Below are 26,687 nucleotides of genomic sequence, written 5' to 3' on the forward strand. Positions count from 1 at the left end.
CCCTTTCATTGTTGATGATTATCTCTCTTGAAGTGTTGTCTGTCTACGAAGGACTTGATAGAGAAGTTGAACTATTGCAATGGGGACGTGGTGTTTTTTGTTCGTTTTTTTTTTTTAATGTTTGGATTTAAGATTTTAGCAGTTAGTCATGTTGCAGCTAAAAGGTTGTGCTTTTGTGGTTGTGTGGGTGACGGTAGTGGGGAGGGTACACCTGAAATCTTTTCCATAAGGAGCTAGACTTCTGTCACTTGTTCTTATGACAGAGAAGGATTCATGGACAGCTGCTGACGCATTTAAAAAACAAAAATTCTCCCACTGCTTTTCTACCCCAGTACTAGTCTGTCCCCAGCTCATCCAATGCCCGCTATCAATTAAACATTTAAAAAAAAACCCTCAAAAATGTCATCGCGAAGCAAATAGTGTTGCTACACACACACCATTACTGACACACATCCACAAAAGTAATGAAAGGCCAGATTAGCAGTATATATCTTCTACCCTTCCATCCACAAGGGCACACCTTACAATTACCATAGCTATCATATACTATAGACCCTAGGCCTCAACCATAGCTGTCCCCCAGCCTTATAACAGCCTTCAGTCACCTCCTTTAACTGCCCTTCTGCATACAACCATTTGCCAGTCTACAGTACTTTGTCCCAGCACAGCTAACTGCTATACCAGACACCCACAACTGCTAGTGTGAGTGAGGGCAAATATTCTGGTGTACAGAGGGTGCAAACTGGGTGGAGTTCCTATGAGGAACAAACTATTGAACAAAGCTTTGGAATGGATATCAAAGCATCTGATCTCAGCTTTTAAAACTTTTAAGATCTTCCTTTCTAGGTTATTTACCTTTCTTTCCTTTCTAAAGTTTCTCTTTATGACAGATTTAGAAGCAGTTAAGTGGTTTCTGAGGCAGATGTTAATGTAGATCTGTACCTAGAGACAAAGCAGGTGACTGTCCTCTTAAATGATTTTATTGCCTCAGTACAAATTCTGTGCATTTGGGATCCTGAGTTGTGCTTCCCAGTGCATTACAGTGCATCATCAAGCCCATCGCTGAATGTTTTGCCTTGACGATCACAACTTTTTGAATAGATTTCACATGTTTGGAATCTCTTGACAATAAAATATTTGTCCATGTTGTATTGTACACATTAACAATATCCAGTTCTGAAAATGCTCTTCCTCTTCCAAACCTGCAGCAGATTCATAGAGGAGCATACCCTGTGTCTTGTGTTCTGGTGCAGTAGGCAGGAAGCACCCCAGGGAGAATGCCTGACCAGATAGAAGCTGACATGTGTCAAGTTTATCATAGCTCTACAATAGTGGCACTTATTATGGATGAGGATGAGCAAAAGGGAGTCTGGGGGCATGCCCTCTGCTGGCCTCCTCCCACTAGTTCTTTTCTCTTTCTGCACACACTGTGGCCCACTCCTTGTACTATCACCTGATCTTCATTTTAAAGGATAGCCTGTATTTCATGACTAATGTAAAGTCAATGTAAGAGACATTTTTGCATGACTGTTGCCATCAATCAAATGCATGGTTTGTACCATGCAACATCATATGTTTCATTTTGTCCTGTATTTTTCATACAGTTCTCCTTCATTTCCTTGGAATGTAGATGTCTTCTGTATATTCTAGTATATCGTACTTGAGAAAAGGAGCAAAATGAGCACTATAAATATGCTATTTGGGCATGACATAGATCCAGTGTCCTGTTGGAAGGAAATCTTGGTGCAGCAGTAAAGTATGACATTTCATTCCTTAATCTGGTGAATTGCACAGAAGAAATATGACAGGACTATGAACTGTACTCAAAACTCTGGGGTAAATAGTTTAAAAATTAACAAAAATAGATGTCGTTTCAGCCTGTTTAAAACTGGGCACCGTGGGGAAAAAACTGTGGTAGCAAACCTTACAAAAAGAACAGACAGAGTTTAAATATCTATTTAAATAGAAAAAGAAGCTCCAGGATTGTGCTCTGGAAATGAAAACTTCATTGACTTACATTGATGGATAAAGTCTTGGTGGAAACACACTGCCAAACTTTGATCACAGTTGGACAACTAAGTTCAAAGGAGATTCTTCTACAGATATAGATATTATCATGTTTACAACAATATGATCTGAGACTGGAATATAGCCCAGGCAACATGTTGTTCATGGCAGCTAGCCTATCACAGAAATTGCTCTCTAACACAGGATCAAGGCAAAGAAAGGGAAAACAAAACAGTTCAATTAAGTCTAATTGACAGTGTGTGTTATGTGATGAAAGAAAATATGCACCACAAAGATGAATTTGTTGGTGAAAGGAATTGAACCGTAATTCCATCTTTCTTAAGATAGGTTTTGCAGCATGGACAAGGACATAACAGTATAGGGAAAACTGAAAAGCATGTGTATCAACCTAGCTTAAACAAGAAGATACAGTAATACTACAAGAATAATTCAAAATATTGGGGGGGGAGGGAGCAAAATTCACTGCTCTTCCAACAGAGTTGTGGTAGCATGGGGAAATTTGGAGACCTGCATGCTTGTTAATTATGGGGTGGTTTTTGAATTTTCTTGAAGTAGCAACGTTACCAGATACAAGCACAAAAACTCATTTTATAACCCATGTTTGCAAGACATGGTATATCATAGTAATTGCTGATAATGGACCACTATTTGAAGATTCATAAGGAGTAGCTGACAAATGAGAATTCCAGCAGCTCATTTCAAATTAAAGCTGTCAGCAATCAAATGGATTGACAGTGTATGGAATTAAAATAGTAAAACATCTCCTCAGAAAGTCTCTAGGTAGGTGGGGGAAGATCCATACCTATGTTAAAGATTCAAAGCAACACTTTTTGAAAAACAGTAAACCTTCAGAGCTGCTATTCTGAAAGAACTTTATAACAGTGAAGCCTGTTAAAACTCTCTGGGAGCAACAATCTGATGTTTCTATTCAAAATACAAAGCACAAAGTAGTGGCCTTATACCAGGGGTAATCAATTCCCCCCCCACCCCCCCGGTCCAAATTTCTTGGTCAAGGTATAGTCAAGGTCCAGAGTCCTGAGAGAAATTTTTCACACCGCAATAACTATAAAAAGTTTTCGTGGTCCATTCAAAAGCATCTGGTGGTACGGATTTGGCCTGCAATCCGCCTATTGACTACCGCTGCCTTATACTGTAAAAGAGGAACAAAGAAATTTTCCTGACAGATCTACAGTTATAAAAATAGAAACTGTAATGTGATGAGCAATTTCTGTCAGGGGCATTTAGTATACGCTAATTCCTAGGAAAGGTCTAGGTTTTTTTTGAATAGTTGAAAACTGACACTTTTTTTTTTTCCTCACAAAAAGTATCCAGTGAAACAAATTTCATTTCACATGAAAACTTTTACATTCTGATTTTTTTTAAAATCAGTTAAAATGAATTTTAATTCTGAATTGAACACCTTAATTTTGTTTTGACAAAAGATGGAAAAATTGGAATTTTCTTCAAAAACCATCATTCCCTTAAAGTGATTTTTTTAACCAAAAACCAAACAAACAAAACTTCTCCCTTCCTTCCCACTACCACAACCATACCTGTTTGGACCACATGTCATCTAAGTTTTCTCTCATAAATAGCAACCAACTATAACCCACCTGGGAATTAATGTTCCTTTATTTAATGAAAGTGTTGTACAAGAAAATAAATGGATGGAAACTCCATATAACAGATAAATGTCAAACATTTTGTTATCAAAAACACAGAAAATGAAAGAGCAGTTGATGGTATAACCATTATTGTGGTCATGCTGTTGGCCATCTTTGAAGAGAGAACATCGTGAAGTGATTCTTGTAATGCTGAGTGTTAATTTAATTAATATACTGCAGTAGGACTGAGACCTTGATCAGGATCTGAACCCCATTATGCAAGAGGCTGTACAAGCACTAAAACATGGACCAGTTACTGACAAAGGGGTGTGTGTTTTCAGTTTCTTCTGGTCAAACAAATAGGAAGCACTCTAAAGAATGGCCACAACCAGTGAGAGGTTGTGTTTAAACCAGCTGATCCAGTGGTAGCAGTCAGAGACCAACTACATACACCTCCGTGGTGGTGGTCTGGGTGCTGCTTGATTAAAATGTTCTGTTTGTAAACATTAGCAAAGCGCACACTTTCAGAAAGGAAGAAGCTGTCATCTCATTAAACTGTGAAGGACCCTGATTTTTCAGACAATACTCAACAAGCCACCCTCAAAAAATCAGCTCTTGTTTTGAGGCATCCAGAATTGGTAGAAAATTTTGGATATTAAATCAAAATGTTTCCAGACCATCTTGTGTAGACTTCAAGTAAAGCAAATATTTTTGTTGTTAGGCATCCTTTTTATGTTAAAAGGAGTGAGGATCAGTGTCCCCTCTGTGTTGCATGTAATTTATCTAGTTGATTGATTCTCTCTTCAGTTAAGGGTCTTTGCCTATTTGCTGTTTGCTTGTGTAGAATTATTTAATTATAGCAAATTATTTTAGCCAAAAGGTCTGGATTTTGTAACACTCATCACCTAAATAACTTATTTGCCATGCTTGTTCAATTATAATATGTCTTGATTTTATGACTACTTGACCCAGAAGTCCTACTGAAATATATTTTGACTGTTTCTATGAAGCCGTACTTGTAATGACCCCAATGTATAACCATTCAGAACTCTGAAATATAAATAAAATAAAAGCCATGGTTTTGCTAGTTTTCCTCATGTACGTTACATCAATCATAATTAAGAAAATAATAAAATAGATGCTAACTTCAATATTTAAGGCCAAAGAAGCAGGCTGGGGAGCTGAGATCTATTTATCCAATTACTTCCACTTTCCTACACTTCAGTTTACTCTTCTGCTGAAGCACAAGACCTTTCAGGACAAAGATTTAGCATTATACAGGATTACACTTCTGAGAGAGTGATATACAATTTTTCTCTTCTCTTTTTTTCTCTTTTCTGTTTATTAAATTTAGAAAATCTACAAACAATATTTACATTGGTTGTGAATATGTCTCACAAAGAACTCTGATGTGGTAGCCCTTTGGTGTTTCTCATCCAAATTTCCACGCTTGATGCTATTACAAAATATTGAAGAAATATGTACCTTGTACCCACTTATACATATGCTTCCCTCTAACTTTCTCCTGGGGGAGAGTCCTCAGCCCTTCTTGCAAGGTGTGAAATTTAAAATGTGTATACGTCCTTTCAGTTTTTTACAGGTGGAGTGGGTGGTAGTTCCTTGTTGTCTTCTAACTCCACAGCGTCCCTTCAGCAGCAGTCTTAAACTCTCATAACCATTGGTGACTCTGTGTCTCCTCTGGCTCCTAGTAAGATAGGAAGAACACCATCTGGACCCAGATGGATGGGCACAGTTCTTTGAGACCCTGACCTTGCAGGGGACGCTTCAGTCTTATTTCTGCGTGGTTCAGCTGCTGAGTTACACCAGGCTGTCTCCAGCTTCCCCTATTTATAGCCTCTTCCTCACTGAGCTCCAGTTGTCTCAGTTTCAGATGGTAATTAGGAGTGTCCCCTGCCTGTCTGTTTGTTTGCCCACAATGAAAGCTTCCTTGATCGTTTCATTGTTTGGTGGTTGCCATCCTTGTGGATGTTTCTGCCTCCTTTTGACAGTCACTTTGCCCAGTTCTAGCAAGTCTGTACCAGGTATGTCTACGCTATAGCTGGGCCTGTACCTCCAAGCCTGGGTAGACACACACACTAGCTGTGCTTGAGCTAGCATGCTGAAAATAGCAGTGTGGATGTTGCAACTGAGGCAGCAGCAAGGGCTAGCTGCCCAAGTACAAGCCTGCCCCAGCCCCTGGTTCCACACTCAGGTGGCTAGCCTGAGATGCCATCCATACAACAATGTGCACACTGCAATTTTTAGCATGTGTCTGTCGACCCTGGCTGGGAGGCACATTCCCAGCTGCAGTGCAAACATACTCCTAGAGACCCCAAAACAAAAACTCTATAATCTACCCACTGTTTCTTCCCTTATTTACACCACTAATGCAATGCAAGCATGTAGGTTACACAACACTGACTACTGTAATTTTCTTGTTGGCTGACCTATTTTTCTTTTACTTTAAAATACCGATGTATTGACTTACAGACTTTGAAGAAAACCAAACGAACTGAAAGACGTATACTAGAAAAGAAAGTTTAAAATTAAGTGACATTTTGTGTGAGTGGAAGAAGAAGAAAAAAATCTTTTTTTTTTCCTATGGCATATAGTCAAGTTGTCTGCTGTGCAGTCAAATTGATGTGGTACCAGTAGTGTCCTCTTCTTCTCTTAGAAATTCTTTTAAAATGACTGTTGTATGTAAAATCAACTGTAAGTTAATTAAGTCTCTCACATTTCATTAAAGGGTCATTTGTCAAGCTCGTTATAGAATTAGCCTGGCTCTTTAATATGCAGATCACTAGATTAGTGAATGGGCAGTATTAAAGCAAATAGTGTTCTTGAACTAGTATGTTTTACCATGAGATGTGCAGTAAAATAGACACTTTTCTCCTTCCATCCAAATTTAACTCCCCAGAAAAGACCGGTTTTAAAGTCCAGTATTTCTTAGGAATCCTTGAAAGGTTTGGCTTAAAAAAACCCCCAAAACAAACAACTTTCAAGGTTGGTTAATTTAAATGCCTAATAACCTTGACTGTCTTCATTTAAAAATAAAACTATTATCAGTAAGGGCAAATGGCATGTTTTTTGGCTTAATTTAGTTATTTTAACTATAAAATGCTAAGTCAAGGGAGAATGGATGGAAAGCTTGAACAAATAATCACTGTTTTTTGAGGTTATTGCTCAAAAGATCTTTCAGCACATTTTATTAATGGAGACTATTCTTTTACACAAGAAGTTCTGTCTCCTGAAACTCTGTTACTTAAATCGTGGAGGAAGCAAGCATTATTTAGTGATTAGAGCACAATTTCCCTCCAGCACCCATTCCCCCAAGAACATTTCACCTTGTGAAGTTTTCGGGGTGGGGGGGGGGAAATCAGCGTGATGGCAGTTGATCTTCCATATTCTTCTGGGTATAGCTAGTCTCTTCCCCTGCCACACATGTGCTCCCCATCTTTGGGTTTCAAGGGAGGTATTGTTTTCCTAATATATATAAAGGCATTTTCAAGGAAGGAAGCACAGCTCCCACCCTAGTAAGTTCATGGTTTGCTATTAATTGAGCTAAGGGGCAGCATTCAAGCATTTTAAAAGCCTGTTCCTGTGACATTCTGTCCGCAGAAGATGAGGTGGGTGCCCAAAGTTACTTGTGCGTTTATGGTTGGGCTCGCTGGAGAAATCCTTCCCATTGATTGTGGGACTGCAGGCAAAGCTTCCTACCACTCCTCTCTCCACGATGAGAGGGAAGAGAAAGGTACAGTACTCTCATCACAAACCATCTCCAAAGACACAGGGGAATTATTGCAGTATTCTTGGAGAAAAGCATGTGTGTGGAACAGAAACTGAGCCTACTGTGACATGGAGTGGTGTTTGTCTTCACAATCTGTGCCCGAGAGTTGCATACCGTTGTGGGTGTGAGAAAAAGATTGGGGGGGGTTCTCTCTCTGTGACCTAAGAACCTCTTAATGCCAACTATTAAGGAGACGTAAAGAGGTTACAGGAATGTCCTGATTCTGGTGTGTACATTCTGGTTCTCCAAAGAATGTCATGTGGTCTCTCATGAAAGCCAGAGTCACACTGGTCATCAATGTAACTGTGAAATGTATGCACAGCTACGATATAAAAAGGGGTGTGTGTGTGTGTGTGTGTTGAAAACCTATTCCTAAAATCTGTATCAAGTTATTAGTCACCAGCAAAGGTGAAAAACAGGTTTTCTATCAGATAACTGACAGATGAATAATCAAATCTTCACATATAAACTGAGTGTTGTCCCATTCGCAATGGGACACCTCTCACCACTCACTCACCGCAAAAGGAGGTTTGTGAGGACTTCAGAGAAAAAAATTGAACAGGAAGAGAGAAAAGCAGAGGGGGAACCCTATCTGGTGGCTGCGCTTCAAAGATTTGCTCTGCTATATTTGGGAGATTAAGTGAAAGGTGGTAGGGAGTTTTCTTTGAGATAAAAGGACAGAGCTTTTGCTTCATGGACAAAGGTGCCTCAACCAGGCTTGGTTGAAGAGGACTTTGGGTGATAAACTTTAGACAAGTGAACAATTTGTTTAGTCTCTTGTTTCTAGAGTAATTTTAGTCTCTAGAAACTGACTTATGATTTCATTTTATATGTAAACATTTGTTTCCAATATTCTTACTCATTATCACTTGATTCTTTAATCTTTGATAAATTTTATTCTTGTTTTCACTATAAATATAATTAAGAACAGTGGTGTTCAGCAAAGTGCTCGTCCTGAGTTGTATCTGACAAGCTGGTATGTTCTGTTCCTTTGAGAATATCAGGCCTGGTAGTTCTGTGAGCATTCAGTGGATAAGGGACTGGACATTGCAGGGAACACTCCAAGGGGTTGAGGGGTGCCATGTGCCTATTGCCGCCACCTGGGGAGAGAGCGCGAGGCCTGAGAGGGCCTGGAAGGTAGAGCTTCTGCTGTCCAGAGGCTGTTGGTTTCAGGGAACTGATCCATCACAGACGGAGACAAGACTCGTTCATGATAAGGGCTGTTGGCTATCCTAGAATATCAGGGTTGGAAGGGACCTCAGGAGGTCATCTAGTCCAACCCCCTGCTCAAAGCAGGACCAATCCCAAACTAAATCATCCCAGCCAGGGCTTTGTCAAGCCTGAGCTTAAACTTCTAAGGAAGGAGATTCCACCACCTCCCTAGGTAACGCATTCCAGCGTTTCACCACCCTCTTAGTGGAAAAAGGTTTTCCTAATATCCAACCTAAACCTCCCCCCATTACTCCTCGTTCTGTCATCTGCTACCACTGAGAACAGTCTAGATCCATCCTCTTTGGAACCCCCTTTCAGGTAGTTGAAAGCAGCTATCAAATCCCCCCTCACTCTTCTCTTCCACAGACTAAACAATCCCAGTTCCCTCAGCCTCTCCTCATAAGTCATGTGTTCCAGTCCCCTAATCATTTTTGTTGCCCTCCGCTGGACGTTTTCCAATTTTTCCACATCCTCCTTGTAGTGTGGGGCTCAAAACTGGACACAGTACTCCAGATGAGGCCTCACCAATGTCGAATAGAGGGGAACGATCACATCCTCGATCTGCTGGCAATGCCCCTACTTATACATCCCAAAATGCCATTGGCCTTCTTGGCAACAAGAGCACACTGTTGACTCATATCCACCTTCTTGTCCACTGTAACCCCCAGGTCCTTTTCTGCAGGACTGCTGCCTAGCCATTCGGTCCCTAGTCTGTAGCGGTGCATGGGATTCTTCAGTCCTAAGTGCAGGACTCTGCACTTTGTCCTTGTTGAACCTCATCAGATTTCTTTTGGCCCAATCCTCTAATTTGTCTAGATATCCTGGGGGAGCGTCACACTCTTCCACTTGTGGTGTACAGCTCCTCTCCTGGGACATCATATGTGTTGAAGGAGATCTCAGGAGCAATGGTGATAGCATCTGTTTGTACTGAGTCAGATGGGAATTTCATGGGAGTACTCTTAGATTCCTATTTCCCTTTGAAATTGGTAGGGTGATAGTTACACGTTGAGGCCTCATTCCCTTTCCTCCTACCCCCCCAATGACCAAGTTAATGGGTCCCCAGGCAGAGATCTCACTGTCCCAGTCTGGGTGTTGCATGGGATTTTGCTTCTTTTCCCCAGGGCTCTGGTTACCTGCCTGGAGTTCCTGCCTCTTCCTCCCATTGCTCATGGGGAAGAGAGTGAAGTGAGAGACTCCTCTGTGCGTGCTTGCAGGAGAGAGGCCTCAGATGACATCAGAGGGGAAGCAGGCCTGCTGGGACCATCCTTGAAAATGCAGCTAGTAGGTGGATGGGCACATTTTCATAGTGGGCACTAGGAATTAATAAGTGTATGGTTTGTGGGTATTTTCTATTGCACATATAAAATACTGTGATAAAAGTTAAAATACAACAGTGTAGTAAATGTTGGGTTTGTATTATTTGGGCAAATCTGGAGTCTTGTTTACTCTGTGCTCCTGTATTAATTTTGCTAATGCAGTGGTCTGCTGTTTGGTGTTTGAAATGCAGAGCTGGGGGTTTTTTAATATCTTTTAATTTATTTCCTCTTAGTCCTAGAAGCAGGATAGCAACTTGTAAAATGTAAAAATCTCCCTATTCATCTAAGCTGTGGATCCAGGGACATCTTTGTCCTTGTAAAGAGCTGGGGTATTGCCAAAACTAGACTATTACCATCTCTGTTTATGATCCTTGTTTCAAAATAGCACCCCAGATTCTTTGCATAATAAAGACAAACTGGGCTCAATGCCGAGAGAATTTAGTCATTCAGAAAAATCAAGGGGAAAAACCAGTTCCAGAAAGGAAGAGCTGGTGCCTAAAGAAGGATAAAATGGTTAGAAATGTACCAAACCATATTATACCACAAATGTAGTTTTAAAATATCTGGAAGCTTGTATCTTTCACGGTGTGATCTTTTCCCACCCTAGGGTTAGGGACAAATATTGATGTTGACTAAGACGTGCTGGAGCTTGTGTTGTAAAACATGCTATAGGAAGAGCAAGGATAGTCCAGTGGTTTAGGCTCTAACATGGGACTCGCGAGACCCAGGTGCCATGGGACCACAGACTCCCATGTTACCATAGGCAAGTCAGTTGGTCAATTTGTGCCTCAGTTTCCCATCAGTAAAATGGGGATGGCAGTACTACTTTGTTCTCATGCAGGTGTTTTGAGGATAAATATGTTAAAGATTGTGAAGCATTCAGATACCGTGTTAATGGGAACCATGTAAGTACCTATGACAGGGCTGCTCAAAGTAAATTTCAATCTAGGCTTGAGCCTTTTATTTCTTTGAAAGCAGCTTATGCCTTATGTCTTATGTTTCTTATATAATTTCATAGATTTTTTTTAAGGCCAGATTGAACCACTAAGTTCATCTACTCCTAACCTCCTGCGTAACAAAGAGAAAAGAACCTTGTCCAGTAATTTCTGCATCAAGCCTGTAATTTCTGTTTAATATCATAGAATATATGTTTTTAAATCAAGACAGGATCTCCTTTAAAGACTACAAGTGATGGAGAATCCACTAAGTCCCTAGATAGGTTATTCCATTGGATAGTTAATGTCTCTGTTTACAAAATTGTACCTTATTTTAATTTATATGTTAAGACAAATGTAAATAATATTTTATATTAATCATAGCTTTGTCCATTGCTGCTGCTACTACTGGCAGCTAATATAGGTTTGCCATTACATACTGCACCTTGATAAGTAGATCTGAGGGTCTCTTGTTCATTTTGCAGCAGGATGGATTCCTGACACTTCGCAGTTTATTACATGTGTACAGAGCCTATTGTCACAGTTCAGGGTAACTGCACCTGTATTCCCCCTCTATCTGGTCCACTATGGCTATTCACTCTCAGGTTTCTGGCTCTCCAGCCATCACCTCTCTTGGCGGATGCATGTTTCTCCCCCTCCTGAGCAGGGCATTTCCAGGCTTCATAGTTGTTGTCTGTGTTGCTGATTCCCCAGCAAATCAGACTGTCTCAGCAAGCCTGGTTTGCCTTCCTTTTTCAAAGGCTATAAACAACCTAAGTGCCTAAAGTTATAAGTTGCTACACAGCTTTTTCTAAGCAGGCACAGTTAGTCTTAAGGTAAAAGTATTACAGAGAGAACCTACTAAAAACCATAAAAGAACCTACAGACAAACTAATAAACTTACCAGAGATCACCCCAACTCCAAAAAGGACTCTAGCAGGTGTAGGTTCTTCAAACACCAGCAAGGGTTTTTTTCCCTGTGGTCATAAATGTATAGCTCAGAACAAGCACCCCTATGAGTCTAATATTCTCCTTCATACCGTTTGGGTCCTTGATTCTTAGAGACCGCGGGTTTCTCTTCAAGGTGTAGCTTCAAAATCTTGTGTCCAAGGTGAGGCATCTGCATTCCCTTCTCCAGGTATTTCCTAGGAAATCCACTTTACTTGAAAAGTTGACATTGTTTCAAAGAGTTCTTTGAAGCTCCTAACACTTCCCAAGGTTTAGATTAGTCAGGTCTCCTCCCTGGAGAATTTGCATACAATCCCACAATAATACATCAACATTTGCATTTTAATGCAATGAATTCCTAAAATATTTAATTCAATAAGTTTTGTCCAAGATATTGCAGGAAAATGCCATATCTGTCACACCTATCAGTGGGGCTATCAACTCTGACAGTTGCTTTTAGGTGTTACTGCAATTTATATACTGAATAACAATAATACCTAAACCCTAATTTCTGATTTGAATCCTTTTCATGAAGTCTGATGCAACTTAGTATTTACTGGAGAAAACATTATCACTTCTAAAGATAGGCATAAACTGGAGCACTTGAGTCCAGGCTACCTTGAACTCTGGGGAAATTAGGTTCTGGACTTGGGCTCTAGTTAGAACATCTTTGTTGTGACTTTTTTGAAGCTGAATACTTGGTTTAAGTGTGGGGAATACTTGATATTCTCTCTTGGAAGTAGATAGAAGCCTGTAAAGAGGACCTACGTGCTGCTACTGCTGACAGATAATGGAGGTGGTTCCTCAGTTCAAGTGGTAGCAGTACAACTGTTGCATTTACATTTGAGGGTCAGCAAATGTAGGTCCTGCAAGGATATTGCCCCTACTTGGTCAGTGGCTTTTAAATAACGATTCATTTGTATATATCCGCATTTCTACCTTTGCATATTTGAAGTTCCTGTAATTTAGGTGCTGTACAAAGATCATGTATAAAAACAAAACAAAGGAGATCTGTCCTTTTGATTTTAATTTCTTTTGCGCTGATTCTCTGGGGAATGCTGTGATGAAACAATGAGTCTGACAGCATGATATTAAGATAGTGAAGGGCTCTTTCTGATTTCCTTGGGAAAGTGTTCTAGAACCTTGGGCCTGTTGTTGATGGCTTCCTGGAGTCTACACCTGAGCTCTTTCAAACACAGTGTGCTGGGTAATTGCAGCTGCCATGGTGGCCCTGGAACAAGAGGTTGTCACTGAGATAATGTGGGGATATCAAGGTAAGGGCTTGGCATATCCATATCAGAACTTAGAATTGGATCTGGTAATGCACTGGCTCTCCATACAAGTTGTGACTGCCAATGAAATATACTCTCTTCAGCTCGCTCCGTTTAGAGGATGGACTGCTGTGTTGTGTACCAGCTGCAGTGTCCTTGTCTAGGCTGAGGAAGAGTGAGTTACAGACAGTCCAGCCTGGAGGAGATTAAAGCGTGAATTACTATGGCTAGGCTATGATACAAGTGGAAGTGGTGGAATTGTCTTGCTAACCATAGATGAAATCAGAGCTTTATGATGCAGGATCACTGAGTCCAGCAAAACCTGTGGAGAGCAGATGCCACCCAGTTGAGGATAAGGTGTTGGCTCTTGTTGATTCCTCAAGTCAGTGTGAAGAGAGAAGCAAAACCTTGTATAAAAACACAGAACTTATCCATCCCATTGCTTAGCTGCTAGTGCTGTAGGGCATGCAACTGTTCCTATTCTTTATTCTCTTATCTTTTTGTCAGTGAGAAATCTTGGTGTTCTGAATGCAGAGCAAAAAAAATTGGTATTTCCTACGTTTCCTCAGACAATCCAAATATAAGGATGGGAACATGGGATTGTAGCTAAAAATCTTAATTATGATTTAGGAAATCTGGTTTCTGTTCCCTGCTCTGCCATATTCTTCCTGCGTGACCTGGGGCAAGCCACCTACACTCTGTACCTCTATTCACCATCTGCAAAATGAGGATGATAGTACTTCTCTACCTCACAGAGATTTTGCTGCCTGTTTAAATGAATGCTTGTGAAGAATCAAGATACTGTTGTGATAGGGGTCATATAAGTACCGAGATACGGTCAGATGTGAGAGAGCTTACCTACAGAGCAGATGGAGGGTGAAATCCTGTCCTTATTAGAGTTAGGGCAAAACTCCTATTGACTTCATTGGCACCAGGATTTTACCTAAGTCTTTAGATATATTGTGGTTATGATTTTATTCCTATTCAAAGCTCTTTATTCATGAACAGCTGGGTTCACAGTCATAGTACCTTGTGTGACCCGAGGTGCCTAGGGTAGCCCACGCTAAAAATGCCAAGGTCAGCGAAGGCTGCAAAAAGGAGAGCCGGTTTCCCCCAAATACTGGTGGTTAACACTGTAGTTTAATTCACCAACCAGACACAAACTGTACTCCTGATCCCTCACGTTTGTTATCTAGAAGCTAAATTTAAAAAAGAAGAGAAAAGAAATCTCACAGCCCCCTTATTGCATTCCAATCTCAGGCTCCCAATCAGCAAATAGGTCCAATAAAATTAGAAGTTACTTAAAGCTCTATTCATTGGACAAAATGTTCTTCTGAACCCCAAAAGGCCAGCACCATTACCAGGTCAATACTAGTTTGGATTTTACCCGAAATACCACCCTGCCAGCCAATCCTTTAGTATCTAAAACCAAAGGTTTATAAGAAAAGAATGAGAATTGTTACATGGTCAAAACAATCCTGATATGTAACTTCAGAATACATATATCAGGTTATTAACAGCATTGGTGAGTTTGCTGGCTTGTAAAAATCCCTCTGGAACACATCCATAGCTTTAATGAGTCATTAGGCCCTTTGTTTAAAGCTTCAGTTTGTAGAGAAGTTGCTCCAGAGGTGAGAAGCAGGACTGAAGACAAAATGGAGGTGATGCCGCTGCCTTTCTATATTCAGTCATGTGGCTTGTACATCCTTTGTGCCAAACACAAGCTCACAGCACATGCACATGGAAAATTATTTGGAGTCCCCTGTCCATAGGCATGTCACTACATTGTCCTGCTGACTCGGGGGTAGCCCCTGGCTTCTCTCAAAGGGTTAATTATACAACTGATGGTCTTTGATGGGCCATCAAGCAGGCTGGATAGTGCTAATGCCAATATGCCTGGGGGTGTTATCGAGATGTACAGCACAAGTTTGAGATCAATATAACATATATGTATAACTCATGATACAAAGATAATAGATACATATACACAAGCTTATCATATTTAGCCAATCATAACTTTTCCACTGATACCTTACATGATGTATCTTGTATAAGATTCATTGTAATTTTGTAATATTGGTATTGATAATATAAATGGTCGCTCATACTCTATACAGTGTCACTCCTTTCCTCCCACCAAGGAAGCATGGCTGTACAGTCTTTCTGAAACTGTTGATGCCATGCTGTGAATTATTTGGTAGGGGCCACTAAAAGATCAGTGTGTCTAGCACCATCAACATGGATGCCAAGGACATCTGCTACAGTGTATTCCAGGTTCATCAGCCCAAAGTGCTGGAATAGATTGTTTATTCTTCAGTGGTCTCCCAAAAAAACCAGTATCTGCTAAGTGACCAAGCTGATGTGCTTTTAAAGATAATGATTGAAGTGTAAAACCTTTGAGGGATCCATATAATACAGCTATAGATGTTCTGATGTACATAATGGTGGCCAAACATTTTACAGGTTTTCCATGTTCTACCTGAATTCAGGTGAAGGCTTCTTACTAGTAGAAAACTTCAGGTATTCCTGATTGTGCAAGAGTCTTTGAAACAGATGTCACTCATTGCCTGGAACCATGTGAAAATTAGGAAGAGGTAACTGTCATAAAAATAAAGGGAAGGGTAACCACCTTTCTGTATACAGTGCTATAAAATCCCTCCTGGCCAGAGACAAAACCCTTTCACCTGTGAAGGGTTAAGAAGCTAAGATAACCTCGCTGGCACCTGACCAAAATGACCAATCAGGAGACAAGATACTTTCAAAGCTGGAAGGGGGGAAACAGAGGGTCTGTCTGTCTGTGTGATGCTTTTGCTGGGAACAAATCAGGAATGCAGTCTCAAACTCTGTTAAGTTAGTAAGTAATCTAGCTAGAAAATGCGTTCGATTTCCTTTTGTTTAATGGCTGGTAAAATACGCCGTGCTGAATGGAATGTATATTCATTTTTTTGTCTTTTTGTAACATAAGGTTTTGCCTAGAGGGATTCTCTGTTTTGAATCTGATTACCCTGTAAGGTATTTACCATCCTGATTTTACAGAGGGGATTCTTTTACCTTTTCTTTAATTAAAATTCTTCTTTTAAGAGCCAGATTGACTTTTCATTGTTCTTAAGATCCAAGGGTTTGGGTCTGTGTTCACCTGTACCAATTGGTGAGGATTTTTATCAAGCCTTCCCCAGGAAAGGGGGTGTATAGGGGTTGGGGGGATATTTTGGCGGGAAGACATCTCCAAGTGGGCTCTTTCTCTGTTCTTTGTTTAACACGCTTGGTGGTGGCAGCATAGGGTTCCAGGACAAGGCAAAGTTTGTACGTTGGGGAAGTTTTTAACCTAAGCTGGTAAGAATAAGCTTAGGGGGTCTTTCATGTAGGTCCCCACATCTGTACCCTAGAGTTCAGAGTGGGGAAGGAACCTTGATAGTAACATGCCTGCATTTGCACATGATCTACAGACACGTAAGCAAAGCTATAATTACAAATTGAATTAAATAGTGTATGGGTGTAATAGGAAAGAACAGTAGTAAAGAAAAGTTTATAAGACTAATCTATCGCTGACGGGGCTCTTGAAAATGTACCAATACTACTAAATTTCTATAAATTATGCGAGCTACTGTGCTGCTTCTTGAGTAAGCCAGTGCAAAGCCAGATGGAAAACTAGTTAACCAAACTGAATTGTTTGTTTCCCCTCAGCCCATTTTCAGCTCTAAGGAGTAAAACTGCATTATAATGGATGCCGAATCCTGTTTTTATGAACAAAATGTGAACCAAAATACAAAGTAGGTGGTGTTAGGAAAAACGAATTCTCTTGCTGCTTTGAAGCTCAACATAGCTTTAAGAAAAGTCAGTGCAGACCTGCAGAAATTGGGTCAGGTGTTGCATTCATGTAGCCCTCTAAGATGACTGATCTCATTAAGATCAGCAATATTTTTTTTATTCCTTGCTTATTTTGTTGTTTTCCCTGAGCATGTAGGAAATGGGAATGTAGACTAGATAACAATGTTTTCTATCCACGCTTACCAGCTAACAGCGAATGAAGGGCATATACTGCAGTGCACTTCATGTAACTGGCATTTTCTTGTGTAGCACGGCAGTTTGAGCTCAATCTCCCTGCTGTAATATAGTCTTGCATAGGAATTGTTGAACCTTTCTTACTAGTGATGATGTATAGGCTGGAAAGGATCCCGCTAAGCTCTCATAGCCTGGGCCGAGTTTGCAAAGCTGTCTGTTTTTTAAAACAATAATTTTAAACTTGAAAACAGTACATTTGATCTGAAATCATTGAGAACGTGGAATCCCCCAGTGCCACTTTTCAAAGTAGAACTGCTCATTAAGCTTTCCTACACAGACCCCCAAATTTTGATTTAAAATGAGACCCGCTGAAGAATGCGAGTAAAAAATGCTAATGAATCAATATTCTCTACTACTCATTTTGCACAAGTGGAAACAATTTCACAGGATGCATGGCAGCAGTGGAGCATCAGGCCCATTATATTTACTGACTCCGTAGAGAGTTAAAAAATAACTTGTAAGCTGAGGGCAGACAACATAAGCGAGAGCCACTGCTGAAACAGCACACTCAGCGCCTCTAAATGGTTGTGAAATCGTGTGTGTATCTTGCATTTCTTGCTGCCCAGGAAATGGTGTAATCTCTGGGTGGCCTTCACTGTTCAGTACAAACTATGATTTCCTATTCCTTTTTGTATTTTACTAGCAGGAGTCAACAAGTCCATCTGATCTCCTGAAATCTGGAAATCCTCACAGAGGATTTCTTGGACATGGTGTTCCATGGCACATCCTGTTTCAAAACAAACTTCAGATGTTAACAGACAAGCTGCGGGTGTGTTGTGCTCTAAGTCATTACCCAATAAACTCAGAAATAGAACTGTTATAGAATCATCCTCTTACTATGGATCTTCTTTCCCTTGCCAGGGTACGTTCTTAAATGGATGTCAGATATATGAAATATTTATCATACGACAAGCTTTATACACACAGTATTTATCATATAAAATCTTGCTACAAAAACTCGATAAAGGGAATAAAGTTAATCTGTTTGAATAAATAAACCCAAAGAATACAAAACAAATTGAGATGTTGTAGGCCTATTTAAACTTGGAATTACTATATGCTGTTAAACTTTGCAGAAATTAATATCTAAATAAGGAAAAATCCATATGACTGCAGAGAAAGACCTGATACATTGAGGAGTATCTCTTTTCAATTCATTTTATTACTCCGTGCCCTACTCACCTTTGTACTGATTAGTCACCACAGGGATCCATGTCTTTTTCTAGAAAGGACCATTTTCTTTTAGCCAGCTGCATGGTGGTGTTGAAATTAAGTTTATTTAGCACTTTGCTTGTGCTAAATAAAACAGTCCTTTACAAAAATGAATGTTTGTTCTTTACTTATTATTTTAGAAGCAGAAATTTGAGAGAAAACAAATCATTAAAAAAAGTAGTTAAAATTACATGAAGGTTTTGAGATACAGCAAAAAGCTGGACATTTGCACTCTTGTGAGAATAAGGTCACTGTTTGTTCTACTTCTTACGGTTTATAGAGGATCACATGAATGGCAATATCTAGGCAGTCGGTTGAGTTCAAGGAGGATGCATTAACAGCTTTAATTCTGGATGTCCTTGCTGTATGTATATTTAAGCCAGATCTTTACCACTTTAATTATTGAAAGCCTTATATTTAATATTTCATGTTTTTACATACGCAGATATTAGGATCTAATAATATTGTGCTCTTGCATAGCACTTTTGATCCATACATCTCAGACTTTATAAAAAGAAGGTATTATTGTTTCCTTTTCCTAGGTGGGTAAACTAAGGCACAGGGCGGTGAAGTAACTCCCCCTAAGGTGTCCCGTGTCAAAGTATGCCTAGGAACTAGACTAGTACAATGGGGCTGATCCTGGCCCAATGAAAAGCAAAGCTCCCTTTGACATCAATAAAAGCAGGATTGGTTTCAGTGAAAAAAAATAATATGGAAATGATATTCTATTTTTTTTCTTTATATAAATCCATCCTAAAAAGTGGATATCCAGCTGAGAGTGCATTAAGCATGATGTATTAGTTCAAAAATCTGGTATGACAGTCACCTGCTTTTTCTTCAAGAACCAATACAGTTATACAGACTTTCTTTAAACTGCAGGCATGTGTGAATGTGAAAGAAGCAACATAGCTCTGGTAAAGCACGTCCTATTATTACAAAGCAAACTTCCATTGAAATGTATCAGAAAAATTGGGAGAAGTGCTAGTAGGTAATCTAGCATTTCTCATTGTCAATGCAGAATTGCTCACTTCAGGATATTCTCCAGCACTTTTGCCCCAGTTTTAAAAAGTTCAGGTGATCAGGCATCTCTCGCTTCCCTTGGGAGACCATTTCAGTTTAGTAGATTTCACCATAAGGACACCTAAAATAGGTGTTTGTAGACTGAAAAACTTGCTGTGCAATATAAATTGTAATGTTGACTTGACGCACGCTAAGGGCCTTATTTTGCATTCCTTCTGCAACCCAGACTCCTATTAGCTTAAGAGGAAAGCTGCCAGAAGCTGAGAGCAGACAACTGGGGATGGATCCCTCGCCTGTTCTGTTCATTCCTTCTGAAGCACCTGGCATTGGCCTCTGTCAGAAGACCGAATACTGGGCTGGATGGACCATTGGTCTGACCCAGTATGGCCATTCTTATGTTCTTAGGAGTCGGTGCTCTAAGAATGTGCTGTCTCATCCTTACGTTTTATAAAGTAAAATAGTGGCTGCATATGTTCAATTGGTTTTTTTGTTTTCTCAATAGTAGATTGAATCCCATTATACACAATCTAGTCTTTTTACAGTTAAGGTTGAAATCCTGTTATATTATAAGCATTAGTTTTAGCTATTCCGTACCCAGCCAAATTACCTCGGTTAGCAATATTGTTTTCGACTGAAAAATGCCAGATTTGCTCAACTGCTAAAGAGAAATCTCTGCACAATTTAAAAAAAAAAATCAAATTTTGGGTGTCTTCTGGGTAAGTAGACCTGACCTTCCCATACTATAAAGCTGTCCTCGCACCTTTGAATAGCATCAGGGTATGCTCTGGGCAAAATTTCAGAGGAGAAAGATGCCCCTTGGTGGCATATTGGGGTTTAGAAGAAACAGGCTAATTTCATGATCAGAATTGGGGACGGTTTCTTACAGATCTACCTATCATTTCTAGAATAGATCAAAGATAAGAAAGACCAGGGTAATACAGAAGTTTTATTGTAAAACCAGTACAGTATATTGTAACTTGAAATGAAATGGAATATCTTTTCTCTGTCAGGAAAATATAAGTCTATAAACACAATTTTGAGATATGTCATGATTGTAGTCTTATTGTCTGTAGCTCAAAAGTTGCTTATTACTATTTCTTCAAATTTTCCACACAGCTACATCTCCTTTTATAATTATTGTAGCTGCTTGTAGTTAATCTTTTTAAAAAGCTTATTTTCCAAGTATCTAAAGTTTTAGGTCCACCTACCCTTTAAAGAAATAAGCTTGATTGTAAAACTTCAAACTTTACATATTTTAAATAACATTAAAATCTAGGACATAAGTTTATTGTTTTTAAAATACTTATTTACAAAATTTGGTTATAATTTGGCACACTGACATATCTTAAGTATCCTTAGGGCTTTATATGCAGGGCAAGAAGAAGTGGAGGAGAAATGTTTCTACTGCAACCTTTATGCAAGTCTATCTTTATCCGGCTAGCTGGAAGAAAAGGGGCATTGCCCCTTTAAGTGCTCCCTGACAGCTGGTAGGAGAAAATGCAAAGTTTATGGGGATGGACAGGAAGGGAGGAAGAACTTGGAGCCAGGTCAGGACAGGGTCACTGCATTGCCCTTCCTGTTGACCAGAAGAGTGGAGAGGTATTTATACCCTATGCAGCCACAAAGAGTCTCTCTTGAGCAGGATCAGGATTTGGCACACTGACAGGTATCTTACAACACCCGAGGGCTTTATAATGCTTATGCAGGGCAAGGAGAAATGGGAGCCTTGCAAACAATTCCGATGTGTCACAGAGCAGTGACAAGGCAATAGGAACTGGAGGTCCCAGGACTAGAGAGAAAGATCAAGCCAGGAACTCCCTGGAGATCTTAAGTTCTACATTGGGCCAGTAGTTTTAATAATAATTTATAAAAGGCAATAGACTGAAAAATATGAGTAAAAGTTAAGGTTGCTACAGTGTGTGTGCATATGCTGAGGAATGTACAATTTGGGAGTGGAAACAGCAGTTGGTTGGAAATGAACAGTTAAGAAAAGGCTGATAAATATTCAAATGCACCATTAGATCAGCAATCTCTTTAAGAAATGTACATATGTGAAATACTGTGCTGCACATTCCAAAAGCAACCTTGCTCTAGCCCTTTATAGCTACCCATTATCCGTTTATTAAGTTCAGTTACATCATAACTGAACACATGTTGACTCCTTTCATCTTCCTGTGGTAAATAAGTAACTTGATTAGACAAGCACCAAAGAAAAGCATCAAATACTTGGGATGGCACAAGGCAGTATAACTGCAATTAATAGGATGAAAGTAAGGAGCCAGTTTAGCTGAATATCAGCAAAAGCAAGCATCCTGACAGTGAGATTTATTAGACTGTGGAATAGTCTCCCAAGGGAAGTAGTGGAAGTCATTGCTTATGACTTTAAAAAGAAGATTGGATACAAGCACTGAAAATTAACTTCAGGGAACAACCATATGGAGATAGTGTAATGGACTAGGTGACTTAGATCTTGTCCATATCTAATGTCTATGAATCCAGTGCCATAAAGTCAGACATTTTGGATTCTTGAAAACAGAGATGTAGAGGATAAATGGGCTGTTATTGGACAGGATTTTAACAGCTAAGCTCCTCCAAACTATCTTGAAAATGGTTCTGATATCATTGGGGATTTTTTTTAAAGCAAACACTGAGGATATCGGGCACAAACGCAAAAAGTAATGTGTTAAATATAACTAGAAGAATGTAAATCTATTGTGGAGGATAGTAAAATTGTATTGCCCCTCTGTCTGCAATGAGTGAATTTTCCTATATAGCAGTTGAATTGGCAAGAGGGTAAAATAAAGACTAATGCTCTCCTAAGAAAGAGGATACTGCTTTGTTCAGGTTTGCTGAATTGCTTAAGCTCGTACGGCTTGCTGTTACCAAAATATGCTGTTGCTTCAGTGCAGCTCTCCCCAGTGCTTGCTTCAGTCTGATATAGAGATTTGTGCTACTGTCTCATCAGTGCTTCATATTAATTTTGACATGTAATAGTGATGCTGCAGACAAACCAGTGCACAGAGGAGAGAAGTTTGTGATCCTGAGGTAATTAACATTCATGACTCCGGCTTGGAGCAGCATCCGCCAAGCCTATGCATTGCAGGGGGGGAATGTGCACTCACACCTCCTTTTGTGCTGATAGGGGATCTGTGTGGAGTAATTGAAATGCAGGGCTGTGAAGCACTGCTGTAGTTTTTTTATTTCTGGAGCAGAGGGAAACATGTTTGCTGTGGATCTTTTTTGTTTTACCAGAGAATATGTTTGCTGAGAATTGAAGAAATGGCCCTAGAAGAATTGGTGCAGAGATTAAATGCGGTTTTCCAGTGCACTGGTAGGAGGAGCTGCTGGTCTGAAATAATGTTTTGTTGATGCTGTCAATGAATTTATAGGTGTGGGGTTTTTTTGTGTGTGTGGGTTTTTTTTAGTAAATCCCTGTGACTTGAATAGCTTTCTTTATGTTCAGCTGTGTTAGAGAGAGAAAATCTTTTGTTATTCACATAAGAGTATCTCGCGTTTACGTTGACACTCACTATTTTTAGTAACATTTCATTATGTTTAGAAAGGTTTTAGTTATTGGAAATTAATGAAGCCAGGTTTAGAAAGATCCTTTTGAATTGATTCTTAAATAACTTATTTAAGTTATTCTTAAATAACTGCTAGCACAGTCAATTAGTATAAACCAGTCTGGAGTCTTTTGCGGTTCAGACCCAGCTGCAGCTACAGAGTGGGCAGGGGAGCTGTAAAGCAGGCTTTAAAAAAGCAGATATGTGAATTAATGAAAATCTAAGGCACAGCAACCTCTATTTTAGGTAGTTCTAAGTTGCACTTCCAGGAGGATGAAGTCATGACTCCACTAGTCATAGGAAATTCAGTGGTGCATCTAAATAGGAATAAAACCTGCAGCAAATATCTGTAAATGGTTTTAGGATTATAAAAAGATTAGTATGATTTCTGACAATTGCTTAGTATTTAAAGGTTTCTGAAAATTTAAATATTTTAGAACTGAGTAGCAGCATATAATGTTTTTATCTGTGGTTGGATTGAGGTCCGGGAGAACTTTCATGGGCAATTGCAGAAATGTGAACACATTATAGAATCTACAGCATACACCTTTGCATAATGGATCTAATGCTTATCTTGACAGTGCAGGGAAATATTTTTTACATCCTTTGAAAATATTTTCTTTTGCTAGTTATTCTTAGGCAGATTTTGCAAGTTTTGCATCTCCTTGTCGTCCAAAGCGTACTGGTGGGTTCTTAGTACAGAAATTTCAAAGTATCATTCCTTGCAGATATTGAAATTTGGAGGATTTATTTTCTTGGGATGAACAACACTCTCATTCCCAAAGCATGAATATAGTATTTTTCATTCTTGCATACTGTCCTTTTCATTTTTAATCTGATAGTAGGAGATAATTTTCAAGATGGCTGATGCCATTTTCCAATGAAGAGATTAAATACCAAATTTGAAACATACAGATGAGCTGCATCAATGTTGTTGACTAGAGGGAGTGCTCGTTTAATAAAAGGTATTTTAAGGGAAAAAGAGTTTAAGATGAGCACAAAACATTACATTATAAGAAAAGGTCATTGTACTCGTTGTTTTCTACTTACATTGCTTCTCACATGCCTGTTTCCACCAGATATCTTTATCCTTTCTCTGTTCAGAAACATTGGGGTCTCTCTCAAATTCACAGGTATTTCTTTTTTTAATGCCTCTCTTAATTTAGTGTGGTTTTTTATAAAACACAAAGCCGGTGACCTTATTTTTGTGTACTAGTCATCTAATCGCATAAGATGCTATGCAGTAACCAAACTGTTAGCTTAAATAATTCCTATATTAAAAATGTTTCTTTCCCTCTCAGTTGTGGCTATACTTTTGTCTCGGGTATGACCAGCTATAAAGCACACCTTAGATCAGTGATGCCCAATGTATATCAATATAGGTAATAGACTTGTGACTTGTATGGGAGGTTTTTCTTCCTGAACTTTATTATGAGTCTGCAGGCTGGGTGCTGGGCAGCCTGGGCACATCTCCGAACCATCCAGCTGTGTGCATCCTAACCTACAAGAGTGCAAACAGCTCCCAGCCCTAATTTCTCCCACTGGGGCAGGCACTGACTTGTATTGCTAATAATTTATGCAAATGTATATCTATCTCAAAATGGGGTGATACTTTAAATAGAGTGACATCTGCATGGTTATATGATTTAGCTGTACTTGTGTGCGCTGTCTGTGTCTGTCTGTCTTCTCTCTCTCTCCATTTCTAAAGTGCCAATCACTAGTATCTAGGAACAGTCTTAGCAAAAAATACCCCTGCATCCTCTTTTCTGCCTTCCATGAGATTGCATTTATAGGTAACCTTACTTCAGTTGTAGTACTATTTAAACTGAGCTTTAATTTTTTTTCCCATCCCCTTTTTATTTTTTTCCTTAAGACTGATTTATTGTAGTCTTCTCAAAGGGCTCTGTTGGCCACCTCCTATTTTCACATTGTGCTCCTTGAGTAAAGCCGTCTACTCACATGACTTCCACTACCACCTCTCTTCACTGACCAAAAAAAACTTCATTACTGCAGAGTTAAGGTTGCACAGTAGTGTCTCACACCCTTTCAGGAAGTCAAGTTCAGCAAAACTCAAACTTCTGTAAACCAGGAAATCTAAAGTTATGGTGCATACCCACGTAACTGTAACTCTGCCCCCCTGGAGCTGGAAGTAGTCACTGGGAATTTGTGTGTCCACTCCAGCTGCGTTCACCATGATAAGTGCAAGTGTATTGAACAGTGGAGGGATTAGCTGGAGCAGCTTGGAAGAGCTGTAACTGTGATATGAAGCAATCGGCGGGGGGAATGTAAGGCCCTCTGTCTGACCCCCTATGTGTGTGATCAAAAGAAAGAGATGGAAGTGTATCTTGAGAGATCCAGTATGCCTTATTTCAGCACTGTGTTGTGTAGGTTGTGTCAGTAGCAGGGCACAGGGGTCTTCTTTCCCTGGGGATTGTCAGCAGTGAGGTGGGAGATGAATGTAATCTGTGGGTTTAATGAAGGGCAAGTGAAAGTATCGTGTTAGATGGCATCATGTCCCAAAGGGTGAGGGAGTTGTGAAATTTTGCAGATATGGGGTGGTCTTTTTGTGGTGTAAGGTAAGGGAACATCTACACTTCAAGCTGGAGGTGTAATTTCGAGCATGGGGAGACATACGATGCTAGCTTTGGTTGAGGTAAAATGCTAAAATTACTAGTGTTGCTGCAGTAGTGCAGGTGGTAGGATTGGCTAGCCACCCCGAGTACAGTCCTGCCCAGGACCCTAGGTACTCACTCAGGTGGCTACCCCAGCCAGCTGCCTGCACCCGCAACAGCTACACTTTTAGCAAGTTAGCTCTATCAAACCCAGTGCACATACATTTATCCAAGCTGAAATTTATACCTCCAGCTCACAGTGTTAAACATACCTTAAGAATTGCTTGCACTTGTGGGGGTACCCTGCCAGGCATCCTGACCCTGGAGACTTCCACAGAGGCCAGGTCTGACTTGCTGGGAATGCGGCCTGCATATCCCTGTCAATGAAAGCTAGGCAGGGGAAACCACCGGGTGTGAGAAGTGCCTGGTTGGTGGAAGCAGGCAAGAGAGCTGCAGGAAGAGCTGGCTCATCTATGTGGCATCTGGGAGCCCGAGGACTTCATAAACAGGACACACATGGAGACATGTGGGATGGAGAGTACTAGCTGACTATGGATAACTACAGCAGCACCAGAGGAGGAAGGAGAACTGTCTGCTTTGCGAGGAGGAAATCAGCTGCGGTTCACCTCAAGCAATAGACAGTTCTCCACCCCCACTCAGGTCCCCTCTCCATCAAGGTGAAGAACCGTATGCCATACTGGCAACAGGAGGTGAGGAGCAGACCCAGTAGCTGAGGAGGAGGAGCCATTTGCCCCCATAACTGAGAGGCTGATGGCAGCTGCACCCAAGGGGAGGAGACAGAGTGCTGGTGATTGGTGACTCCTTCTGAGGAGAATGGAGGCATCCATCTGCCAGCCTGATGTGATGTCCCAGGAAGTGCGCTGCATGCCTGGAGCCTGCATCCAAGACATTACAGAAAGGTTGCCATGGCTCATCCATCCTTATGATCACTACCCCATGCTGCTCACTCATGTGGGCACTAATGCCAGGTCTGACCCTGAGCAGATCAGCAGTAACTACTGGCTTCTGAGTGCAAGGGTGAAGGGGTCGGAGTGCAATTTGTGTTCTCATCCAGGCCCCCGGCAGAGAGTCAGGGCCCAGGCAGGGATGTGCTCAT

The 26,687-nt window shown here is 40.2% G+C and overlaps 1 protein-coding gene across 11 annotated transcripts in view; it reads left to right on the plus strand.

Moving 5' to 3' along the window:
* MCF2L (MCF.2 cell line derived transforming sequence like) overlaps positions 1-26,687 on the plus strand; it is a 267,170-nt gene that overhangs the window by 35,238 nt on the left and 205,245 nt on the right. The window contains exon 1 of one of the 11 annotated variants that reach the window (XM_073350221.2): positions 22,542-22,726. The exons of the other annotated variants lie outside the window; for them this stretch is intronic. Coding sequence (XP_073206322.1) covers positions 22,675-22,726 — 52 coding nt within the window. The 5' untranslated portion in view covers positions 22,542-22,674. Of the gene's footprint in view, positions 1-22,541; positions 22,727-26,687 lie in introns of those variants that run through there. 11 annotated transcript variants of the gene reach the window in all.

The sequence above is a fragment of the Lepidochelys kempii genome, chromosome 1 (genome assembly GCF_965140285.1).
Source record: "Lepidochelys kempii isolate rLepKem1 chromosome 1, rLepKem1.hap1, whole genome shotgun sequence".
NCBI classification, from domain to species: domain Eukaryota; kingdom Metazoa; phylum Chordata; order Testudines; family Cheloniidae; genus Lepidochelys; species Lepidochelys kempii.